This window comes from Canis lupus, chromosome 10, assembly GCF_003254725.2.
Source record: "Canis lupus dingo isolate Sandy chromosome 10, ASM325472v2, whole genome shotgun sequence".
In the NCBI taxonomy this organism is placed as follows: domain Eukaryota; kingdom Metazoa; phylum Chordata; class Mammalia; order Carnivora; family Canidae; genus Canis; species Canis lupus.
In genome coordinates this window covers 53,501,285-53,513,462 of record NC_064252.1, presented here as the reverse complement: position 1 = coordinate 53,513,462, position 12,178 = coordinate 53,501,285, and the positions used below count along the sequence as shown (strand labels likewise).

The 12,178-nt window shown below is 43.6% G+C and overlaps 1 protein-coding gene across 21 annotated transcripts in view; it reads left to right on the top strand.

Moving 5' to 3' along the window:
* The first annotated feature begins 2,384 nt into the window (after nucleotides 1-2,384).
* Nucleotides 2,385-12,178, top strand: part of NRXN1 (neurexin 1) — a 1,115,712-nt gene continuing 1,105,918 nt past the window's right edge. For 5 of the 21 annotated variants that reach the window (XM_049115886.1, XM_049115884.1, XM_049115885.1 and 2 more), the window contains exons 1-2: nucleotides 2,386-2,823; nucleotides 5,614-7,313. In XM_049115886.1, coding sequence (XP_048971843.1) covers nucleotides 6,542-7,313 — 772 coding nt within the window. In that variant the 5' untranslated portion in view covers nucleotides 2,386-2,823; nucleotides 5,614-6,541. Of the gene's footprint in view, nucleotides 2,824-5,613; nucleotides 7,314-12,178 lie in introns of those variants that run through there. The other 16 variants (XM_035696144.2, XM_049115889.1, XM_025466638.3 and 13 more) reach the window with 6 other exon arrangements.

Sequence of the window (12,178 nt, the reverse complement as noted above, 5' to 3'; positions counted from 1 at the left end):
TTCTAAGCACATACTGATAATTTCCCCTCTGCATATTTACTGAAAAAAACAAACAAACAAACAAACAGATCATGTGGCTGTCCATGTTCCTTAGATTAGATACAGTAGTTACTTTAAATCTGTTAACTACAAAACAGATTACTGCAGGACATAATGTAGTTCCTCGGTTTAGATAGTGTGTGTGTATGTGTGTCTGTATGTGTGTGTAAGGGGTGGGCACAGACCACCTGTTGTTTTAAGACTTATACATGGAGAATAAGAATTTTAAGTACCTTTGAATCATAATCATAGAAGAGAGTCCAATGAGAACCATGTTCTAAAGCTCTGTGTAGCCCAACTGAAAGAAAAGACCAAAATTTACAAGAACAAAATAAAATACTAGATAATTTTTCAAGCCATATGCCATAGTGGCAATTAAAGGTTTGCTGTTGTTGTTGTCTTTAACGATTCCAGGTAAGTGATAGGGTTTTGACTCTTAAGAGTTAGTTTAGAAATCTGCCATCAAATAGGATTCACTGGTGAATATATACATCAGATCTCCAGGGCATCATGGAAATGTTAGATTCAATTCTTAAAAACTGGTTGTTCATTCCACTTACTTTTGCAGTATGGTTTACCTCTATACTAGACACATATATCTTGTGTGCTGTTTGCTCTAGAACCTACTGGTAAATGGTAGATAAATAAAACAAAACACTACCCTGAATTAAGTAGACTATTTTTTTGGGGGGGTGGGTCTAAACTCACTTAATGATTGCATGACTTTAGATCAGGTATTATTTTTGAGATTTAGCTCTACGTTATTTAAAATTTCATTTATGTTTTTAGAATATCATGTTAAAGTTGTTATTTCAATCCATACCCCCCCCCAAAAAAAATCCTATGGAATGAGTTGGCAATCACTAGTATTTCTATTATAAAGCCAAGAAATCTGGATTTCAGAGAAGTGACTTCCATTGAGTCAAACAGAACAGAGTTGGCTTGAAACTAATAGAAATAGCTAGTATAGGCTCAACACAATTCTAAATATATTATGTCCACTTATTTAATCTTCACAACGTGAAACAGATGTGGGAGCTATTAATATATTCATTTTACAGATGAGGTGCCTGAGGCCTTGTAAGGTTAAGTATCTCACTTAAGGCCACAGCTAATAAACTGCAGAGATGGAATTCAAGCCCAGACAACCTGATTCTAGTTCCCATACATTTAATCACTTGACACACTGCCTTTCTAAAGACAATAAAAATAAAAACTGTGGTTCTTGCCTTCAAGTTATTTAGACTCTTTTATAAAGGTAGTGAAAATATAAATACACTTATCACAGGAATAAGTTATGGTTTCTTTGGAAGGAAATGAATATTGCATTTGGAATGTATATTATTTCAGTGCTTCGGAAAGTTCTTACAGTCTTGCTTTATAGGGCCTAGAGGTAGAAAATAGTCTTATCCTATAGCACTTGAGACTAGAGCTATTAGGTTTGTGGTGCTGAAATAAATATGTCTGCTGTTTCTGCTCTAAAACTAACCCGGGCTAGGAATATAATAGGGTTAGGAATTTAAATGTCCATAGCACTCAAACTGTAATTTAAAGCCACACACTTTGGACTTTTCTACCACCTATTCTGCAAGCTCCCCGAGAGTTAACTCCTTTGTCACCAAACCCAGCAATGCCTACTGGGTATGCCCAATGATTTGGTTAGAGTCTCACATGGAGTCTTACTTCCTCCAGGTTTTACCAGCTGCAAAAGAAAGGAGGAGGCGGAGAGAAGAGTTAAACAGGTTCAGAACTTGGTTCAGCTCAGAATGCCCGTGTCCAAGGCAGAGCACAGAAAACTGGGGAAAGACGAGAGGCTGTCGCAGAAAGCACCTTGTCAGACAGACTTGACTCTGGTCTCCAAGTTGGCGCGTTGGTCTGGTAGGTCCCTCTCACGTCTTGTGGGCACAGCCTAGGTCTGAAGACATCACTCAGGCTGGGGACACAGTCAGGGGTGGGGCAGGGACGTTGGATCTGTGGGAATGCCAGCGACTGTGTGAGCCTCGCCTGTCCCTGCATTCCTGGAAAAGCTGCAGCTTTTCAAGGGTTGCAAAGAGGAGACCAAAGTGCGCAAGTAAAACGGGAGCTCATCTTAATCACGGACTCCTCGCCCCCTTCCTTTTAGCGGCCCAGCTCTTCCCTGGCACCCTTTCAGGTACCCTCGCCCAATCACGACTAAACCCCGGAGAAGTGGAATCTCCACACAGGTTTCCGTGGGTCTAACAGGGGTCTGGGCATGCTCAGTAGGCTACGTGGTTCTCTGGTTCTCTCTCTCTCTCTCTCTCTCCCTCTCTCTAGGGGGAGGGTGGGTGGTGACAAGTTAGAAGCTCTTGCGGCAGGTCTCCGCCTCCAGGATCGGGCTTCCCCTGCAAAGGGACGAAGCAAAGGTATAAACACCCGGCTCCGCAGCATCCCGACCTGGAGGGGCTGTGCCTGCGGGCCGAGCCCACCAGGATCCCCGCCTGAGGACGGCCCGCCGCTCTCCATGGTACTGCGGAGAGCTCAGCTCCGCCCTTCTCTTTCAGAAGGACAGCACCCGGCGTCACGTAACCCAGCCTTCTCAGGCTCCACCACCGCCTCCTCCTTCCCAGCTCTTTCCCTCTCTTCCTCCTCCTCCTGCTCCCCTCCGTTGCCTGTTCTCCCCTCCCGCACTCCTGGAGATAGACGCTCAAGCCTGACGCCTCTGAAAAGGCAGCGGCAGTCGCCTTATCCACAGACCTCAGGAAATTCGCTTTGACCGATGCATGCTTCAGGCTCTGGGTCGAGCTAAGGGGAATAACCGGGCAGGTAAAGAAGCTCAATTTGGGTTGGGGGAGGGGATGGGGCGAGGCAACCTGGAGAAGGATATATTTCCCCCTAGTAACTGAGCCAGGATCTGCCACAAATGCACAAGGAAGGATGGGTGGTGGGAGGGTGGAGGAGTATAGATCTTCGTTGTTTTGCATGAAGCTTTTTAAATAGATGGCAAGAAGACGAGATGGTGGAACTGAGGTAGTAACTTAAAGGCTGAATGCAGTGATTTTTTAGCAAAAGAAAGAAAACAGACAAGTTAGAAACCAAAGCAATAAAATATATCTGTGTCTACATCTTTCCCTTCCCCATCAGCCCCATGCTGTGCCTATCCTTAATTTGTGCAGTTGACTCCAGGCTCCAAGAAACTGCACTGGTATTACAGATGGAGCTTAGAGACTGGGCGGGAAAGCCAGGGAGAATTTGGGTGTGCATTGGTATTGAGGGACTTTGCAAAAGCAAGGTGGGGGGGCAGGAAGCGCTTCTAAAAATTATCCCAAAGATTTCAGGTTCTTTGCTATGGTCTATATTGAAGGATGCATGGAAAGATATGTGTGCATATGTGTATGTGTGTTATAAACATATTAAAATAAATGCAACTGCAGCGGATGAGCATACAGTATCGATCCTTCCAGTGGCTTGGGAATGAATTTGATTCTAGAAATGAAAGAAAAGATTAATGAGGCTGTTAGTCTGCTTTTGAATTAGAGCGCTTCTTCCTTTGGCTGCAGTAAGGTTGTTTTTCAGATCCTTTTATTTCATCCTCTAATTTGTGAACTCACCAGGTTTTTCCGGCACCTAGAGAGAATCCTCTTTCTCCATATAAATACTCCCTCACACACAATGAGCTTCCTCTAAGGACTGGGAGAGTCAGTTGACCTCCTCTGTGGTAAGAATATATGTGTCCCCCCCCCCCCACACACACACTCTCTATTCCTTAAAAAATCGGCAAGGTATGCATTAGTGGAGGAGTGCAGGAGAGAGGGGTGAAGAAAGGTTTTGTGATCCATGTAATATTAATTAATAAAATAATCGGCTCCAGTTGAGTCACACGCGTGCGTGCACACACACACACACACAAAGGTTTTCTAATACATAAGCTTCTGGATGGTTTCAAAGCACTACTCTTGATCCTTAAATTCCAGATTCATTTTGTAAATGACTGAAAATTTGGCAGATGCCTGAGTCCACTTAAAAATTAGAGTATATTGAATAATATGCTATCTTAGGATGATTTTTAAGAGCACCTTTCTTTGGGTTTGGCACAGAAGTAGACAAGATATGGCTGGTGATTGCTGTTGGAGTGGGATGTATCAGCCATAATAAATAAGCAACTGAGATTTTAATTTATTTTTTATTTCTGCTGGGCAGTGTGTATGTGTGTGTATGTGTTGTGTTGTGTGTCTGTGTTGCAAAAGAGGGAACCAGTCATCAATTTCATCTGGGGAGGAACTTGAAGTGGGATCCCCTAGCCTGGTGGTGGCTCTCAGCTGACACCTGTAGGGATTGCTCTGTACTGAAGAGAAATGCTCTCAGCTCCCTCCATGGAGGAGCAGCAACACAATGCGGTGCCATAAATTACTGCTAGTTTCAGCTTGTAGGAAAAAAAAAAAAGTGTTAATTGGATAGTGAGCTTCTGTGTCCAGGCAATAAATGTGTGTGTGTGTGTGTGTGTGTGTGTGTGTGTACAGGGGGTGGTGTGGTATAGTGAGGAATGCTGAGGGAAATGCATGTATTTGCTTGACATGACCAGATGAACCATTTGTGATTTTTTTTGGTCAAAATGTGAGAGTAATGTTTTTTGGTAAAGAAAAAAAAGAAAGAGAGAGAGAGAGAGAGACTTAAAAACAACACACTGCTTAGATTTCTGTACCATTCCAGGAGCCTGTCAGATTAGGGTTAAATAAAGAGGTGATTTTCATAGTGAGTGATTCAAAGATATAATTTTATATTCCAGCATCCTGGAGCCATAGCATTTAAGGTGACACACATGCCAACTGCTGTTCTGACCACACAAATTCTAAGGGCTGACAGCCAGATAAGGACTTGAAGAGGAGTTAAGATCACTACACTGTGGCAAAATATTAAATACTTTACCCATCTTTAGAGGATTTAATATTATGGCAATTGAAACATAAATGCTGCTCCAAATAGATATGACTTCAGTTAGATGTTTTCTCCTATAACAGATATTCCTTTAATAAAAGGGGAGAAAATGCGTGTTTGAAGTTTAAAAGAGACTCCCAAGAAACTATCAGTATTCTTTCTCTGAAAACCATGAAATGGTAGGAATGCTATATAAATCCAAGCCAGCAGCGTCCAGTTGCAGTCTGGTCTGCTTTGCCTATTGAAAAATCTGTATTAGCTGATATTTGAATAGGTTGTATTCTTGTTGTCCGTGCCATCAGTACACATTACGAGCAGAAGTCCTTAAAAGGGCCTTTTTCTTCCTCCTCATATTAAAAAAAAAAAAAAAAAAAAGATTAAACTTTCTCAGAAAAAGTAAAAGATAGCCATAAACAAATCTCTACAAAATCCTGAGAGGGTTACCTATTAACAGTTATAACAAACTGCAAGGATGTAATGACTTATTGTAAAAGTGCAATATTAACTATTCGGAGACATTAGGTCTTCCTTGATAGATCAAGACAAATGAGCCCCTTCTAGTTAAGGTTAACTGTGGCTTCCTAACAGCTCTAGTTACATACCTGGTTTCTGAGCTGAATAGTGATTTCTGTGATACTACACATGACTTTAGAAATTAATTTTTATTTTAATTCTCTGCAGATTTTCTGGGTCCTTATAAAAAGACAAAACCAAAATGCATCACCAACACACAACCAATTGACATGCTGGCATCTTAGCTTGGCCTTGCAGAGGCAAAGAGAAAAGAAGAGGAGCTGTTGTGACATCTAACAGCTTCTGGCTATTCCACAGCTTCTGGGTTTGAACCCTACCGTTGGGGAGGGGAAAAAAAAAAAAAAAAAAAGAAGTAAAACCCAGCCTGTGAGGCCATGCATAAGGAAGTCTGCGTTGGCTACAGTGGTGCAGGAAAGTCCATGATATGACGGAAGAAGCAGGCCTTTGAAGCCACTCAGGGGTTAAGTGGTGCCGTAAAGAGAGGCAAGGAACCTGTCACTCCCTTCTGCTTTGGGAACACCACATCTGGAGGAGAAACAACTGGAGGCTTTTGCAAGTGTCGAAGGATCCTGGCTCCTTGCTGGCTTCTTGTACTTCCCTGAGAAGCATTTCCTCCTTGCCAGACCCTGACTGCTTCCCTGTCGCCCGGTACCCCTGATGGTACCTGGCAGATAATAGTATTTGAGCAGCGAAGCGGCATCTCCTGACACCACTGATGCCCTTGAACTAGGTCATCGGATTCAAATGGATAAGTGACTCCCCTTGACCGCCTGTTGACGCCTTTTCCAGAACGTTGCTTCCAAAGTGCATCCTCCCTTTGGTCTGGAAGCTCTGCTGCTGCCCTGCACCCCCGGGGTCTACGTCTTCCAGTTGGGAGGGGACTATCGGGAGAGAGGGAGGGGCTGCTGGAAGAAGAAGAAGAAAAAAAGAGCTAGATACGGGAGGGTGCGTCCCTCCCGCTCCGGGCCCCCCCCCACCGCGCCCGACTCCGGACCCCCGTTTCCGCATCACGGTGTCCAGGACCACGTTGACCCTGTCGGCCCCGGCACCCCCCCGCCGCACCCCAGCCCCGAGCATGGGGACGGCGCTCCTCCAGCGCGGGGGCTGCTTTCTCCTGTGCCTCTCGCTGCTGCTCCTGGGCTGCTGGGCGGAGCTGGGCAGCGGGCTGGAGTTCCCGGGGGCCGAGGGCCAGTGGACGCGCTTCCCCAAGTGGAACGCCTGCTGCGAGAGCGAGATGAGCTTCCAGCTCAAGACGCGCAGCGCGCGCGGCCTCGTGCTCTACTTCGACGACGAGGGCTTCTGCGACTTCCTGGAGCTCATCCTGACCCGCGGCGGCCGCCTGCAGCTCAGCTTCTCCATCTTCTGCGCGGAGCCCGCCACGCTGCTGGCCGACACGCCGGTCAACGACGGCGCCTGGCACAGCGTGCGCATCCGCAGGCAGTTCCGCAACACCACGCTCTTCATCGACCAGGCCGAGGCCAAGTGGGTGGAGGTCAAGTCCAAGCGCAGGGACATGACGGTGTTCAGCGGCCTCTTCGTGGGCGGGCTGCCCCCCGAACTGCGCGCCGCGGCGCTCAAGCTCACGCTGGCCGCCGTCCGGGAGCGCGAGCCCTTCAGGGGCTGGATCCGCGACGTCCGCGTGAACGCCTCGCAGGCCCTGCCCCTGGACAGCGGCGACGTGAGGCTGGACGACGAGCCGCCCAGCAGCGGCGGGGGCAGCCCGTGCGAGGCGGGCGACGAGGGCGAGGGCGGGGTGTGTCTCAACGGGGGCGTGTGCTCGGTTGTGGACGACCAGGCGGTGTGCGACTGCTCGAGAACCGGCTTCCGCGGCAAGGACTGCAGCCAAGGTAAGGCCCGACGCCGGACGCGCCCTCCCGGGGCGGGGGCGGGGGCGGGGCGCGGGGGGTGGGGGAGGTCGGGGCGAGGCGCCAGGTGGCCTCCTGCTTGCGGCCTCCCTGCCTCGCCTGCACCGCCCGCAGCTCCTCCTCTGGCCTCCCCCACCCCCTGGGCCCGGTGGCCCCCTGGGACCCGGCCCTCTGGGCCACCGCTCGCTGCCCGGGGGCGAGCAGAACGCCCTCTCCCCTTGAGGTTCCTCGGGTTCCTTGTCAGGCTGCTCCCACCGTCCCTGGGCCGTGGCCCGCCTGCACAACCGCTGTGCTTTCCTCGCCTCCCAGCCACTCGCCCGCCCGCCCCAAGCCTGTGATACGCGGAGCCGTTCCGCCTCGGGTGCAGACGCGCCTCTAGATTGGGCAGCCACGTGGTGAAGAAGGAAGGGCAGGCGAGGTTGGCTACGCGTGAGGACCTCCACGTTTCGTTATGCGTGGGAAAGGACACAAGGGGAACAGGGGCCCTTTTACAAGTATAAAGTCCTGCTCCTGGTTGTGGGGAAAGGAGGATGTGTGTGTGTGTGGGGGGGGGGGGGGGGTGGAGGGTGGGGAGGGGTGTGTGTGGGGGAAGGTTTTCTGGATAGAAGAAAAAGGTTCTTGGAACCAATGTTACTTTCGAAGGTCATGTCCAAGTCCAGCATTTGTCCGTCTAGGAAAAATTAAGTGGTTTCTGGAAGCGGAAGACAGGTCAGCTAATATTTAGAAATGTTAGAGATTAAAACACCTATTTCTTAATTAGCAGATGTCTTGGGAAGCTAAATGGCACAGACATTTAGACACTGTTGTCCTAGGAAGGTTCTGTAAGCTAATAAATAGGGGGAGGTGGGTGGTGTTGCATATGAAGGATTGCAAAAGATTTTCCGAGTACGTTTAGCTAATGAGATGTATCTGAGTTGTGGAGGCCACGTTGTAATTTCTGTTGTTTTAAGCACTGAAAGTGTGGAAGGAAAAAAAGAAAACCATACCAAGTTTTATTTTCTCCCCTTAATAAATAAAATTCAGCCATTAATGTGTCTACAATGTTGCTACATGACCATGACCAAGGAAAAATTTTGTATAAATACCGGAAAGCCTATGAACAGAAAGTGACTGATAGGAAAAGAGGAAACATGGATATATTTGTGGCTGAGCGGGAGAGATGTCAGGTTTTAAAGTAGACAGCTTATGGGTCAAATCAAGACAGTCACCACATGGATAAATGACATTTATGGCTGAAATTGTTTTCTAAAAGATGAATTATTAAATCTAATTTTGAAAGCTGTGAGGACAAAAGCTCTATGTGTGGCTGAATTTTATTGTATAATGTCTCTCTCTCTCTCTCTCTCTTTTTTTTTTTTTTTTTTGCTGACACTGCTAAGAGGAACTAGCCCTTGTAAATCTTATTAGACTTGGCAGTTTTCTCTCATCTGACTTTTAAGAGAAATGAAGACTTGATAAAATTTGTAATTGTTTAAACAGCAAAGAGAGTTTGTTAGGAAGAAAAAAAAAAAAAAGCTGGTCATCGGAAAAAAAAGAGTTCTGTAGCCTTCAAGGGTTTATAGGAAAAAAAAAAAAAGTAAAGGGTTATTTTATTGTTGTCTGCCTTCATGAAGGTTTTTGTTTTCATTATGTTTTAGCTTAAATAAATACAGAAGACTGTGTATCCTATGGCCTATACTGCACTTCAGCTTGGCCAGTAAATTTCCATGGATTTAGTACCAGGCTTTATAGTTAGGTTTTACAAAAATAAAACAGGACATGCTTTTCCTCTCCCAAATCTAATTTAATTGCAAATCTTGAATGAAATAGCAGGTCCACGTGACGATTTGCTGTATTATAATTCGAAGCTCCATATCTCTGCACTGATTAATAGAAATAGTTTTTTTTTTAAATGAACATTATTTCAAGGGGAAAATTGCTCTATGTATCCCAATGCCACTTTAAAATACAGAGCAGACAATTTAATGAAGGACACATAAGATATAACTTCCTTCCTTAAATTAGGAAACAAATATGACACAATGACAGCTTGTTCTGTGTGGGAGGGTGTTTTAAATTAAAATTTTTATTTTCCTGTGCATTTTAAATGTAGGGATCCAGAGATCATGCATAATCGGGAACACTTAAGTGTGGAGAAAGCGTGGCAAAAGTAATACGTTGAAGAGAAGCAGAATTAAATGTTTCTGAAATGCATTTCATTTTGCCAGTGGATAGGCTCTTTCCATAAGAGGAAGAATTTGGAATTACCAAGATACATAATTGACCAGTATAGTACCTGATGCATAAGGTAATTCAATTCAGAAAGGAAAATCCATCAGGATGGTTCTGGAGCATTGATTCGTTTTGAAAATTTGATCTGAAAACGGAGTCCAAAGATCACCACTAGTCATGAAAGGAAAACAAAAGGCTGGATTCTTTTGATTATCACAGAAATGGGAGATGGAATGATAAAGGCAGAGTCAATCTGCCCAGAAGGATTGGCTCCACTTTTATGTATTTTCTTTATTTCATGTGTGTCAAGTGACTGTTAAATAATTAATTGAGAATGGATGCCTCTCCCAACACCAATCATGTATTGATGGCCAGGGATAGATGGTTTCTATTCAGAGGAAGTATGAGCAGAGCCCTGCGTCTAGCCAGTATTCACACTGATTGCCACATTCCTTTTAAAAACTAATTTAAAAACAAATCCACATTCATTAGAGAAAATTTAGGGAAAAAATCAACAGCAAACATTAAACAAGATTCAAATTATATCTAGTTCTAACCACAATTTCTTTTTTAACTTAATAAAGCCTAATATTATTTAGTAGCCTTCGTATTAAAAATATAGTAAGAACAACTAAAAGGACAACGATAATATTCTTTCTCTCTCTCTCTCTCTCTCTCTCTCTCTCTCTCTATTTTTTTTTTTTCTGGCCCCGAATGTCTTGCAGCAACTTCTGCATCTATGGTTTTCTAGAATATTTTTATTTAATAAGTGCAGTTTCATCCTTACTCTAATTTATTCAAACCTAGCAAGTTTTATTTATTTATTTATTTATTTATTTATTTATTTATTTAGTGATGGAAATAGAACACCAGAAAGGTTATGTGTCATAACCAGATTAGTGGCAGAGCCCACATACAAGTGCAGGCACTCTTATTCTAGAGCCCTGTATTATCTTCTCTGCTGAATAAGATTTCCATTTTACTAGGATTGATATTTTTTCATCTTCAGGTATTATTCAAGAGAAAAAAAAATAAGTATAAATGGCTGATGGGACAGAACTAACTTATGTATCACTTATGTTCTTTGACCCTGAAAGTGAGCCTCAGAACACTGCTATCCAAGAATGTTATCTTTCTTGAATGATGGATGCTTTGGGGGTACAGAGCTTTTTCAGTGAATCCTACTCCTCTAAGTGCCCCAGGATCATTATTACTTACTATGTTTCTACCTAAGAGGACTGATAGTTTGTTAGCAGCTTAAAAGAATTAGTGAATTCCATGGCTATCCAGCTTAAAAATAAGAATAAAAGGCTGATCAATGAGAAGTGAGGTTACACTTTTTAAAATGATTTCCAGGTTTCATGCATTTTAGGATCATTTATATTAAAATTTCATATTAGGCTCTTGAGGGTCACTTTTATTTACTTTTCCTATTTAAGTGACCATAAACAGATAAACCTTGCAATGGCTTATTACGAAATAGTACTAAACATGGTAGTGTGATAGATATCACTTAATAAAGCCCATACTTTCTAGGACTTTACTAATGTGACCAGATAGACAACCATATTCACTTAGTCATTTCTATGTTCGACAAATATTGATTGAATGCTTTGTATGTGTCTGAATAGCAGGCTCAGGTAATAAAATGGTGAGTGAACTCCCAAATAGTTCCTACCTCGCTAGCCCTTGCATTACATTGTGGAGACACAGTTATTTAAAAAATAAGTAAAAGGAAACTTAAAATGGTGGTATGTATTTTGGAGGACAGATACATGGTACTGTGAGAATTTTAAAAAGTGTGAACTAATTTAATCAAAGAAGGTTTCCCTGAGGATTGATTGATGTTTAAAATCTGAGAGATGAGAAGGAATTAACCATGTAAACATAGAGGAGAAATGCTGGGTACAAAAGCCTGGTATAGAAGTTGGTGTGGCATATTCATGCAACTGAGAGAGGGCCCTTGAGTTTGGAGCTCTTAGCAGACTCTCATCAGGTCTTTCAGGGCCTTCTAGACCATATCACAGATTTGAATCTTATGGTAAAAGTGATGGAAAAAATAATGGTAGGAGTTAGTTTGGAAGGTGGAGAGGAGGGTGCCATTATCAAATTTATATTTCAAAAATGTCACTCTGGCTATAGTTTAGAGAACAATTAATGGGGGGGGGGCGGAGAAAAAGAGAAAACCTTGTTTTCTGTTTGCCAGTCAACAAAATATGTTTAAGCACCCATTGACAGCTGTAGACTGAACTAGAAGAACATAGGGAAAAACAAGATTCTGTCTTTAAGGAGCTTAGAATCATTGTGAGTTTTGTTATATATAGAAATCTAAGGCCTTTTTTTGTTAGGAACACTTGGTTCTATCTGTAAAAGTATCAGAATCCTTTCTGTGGATTATCATGTGGTTTCCTCAGATAAACCCACCAAATCTATAGGCTTCTGGAGCCCATTGGCAATGTCATACCCTGTTGTATCTCCTCCCCCCCAAGAACCTTACTCAATATGCCTTTCTTGTGACAGTATATATTAGCTGATTGATTCTAGGCTTTCAATATTTTAGCTGCTGCAATAAAGAAAAAATACTACTTGGATACTTAATTTTTAAATTCATTTTATTTGAGGATTTTTATTATTAT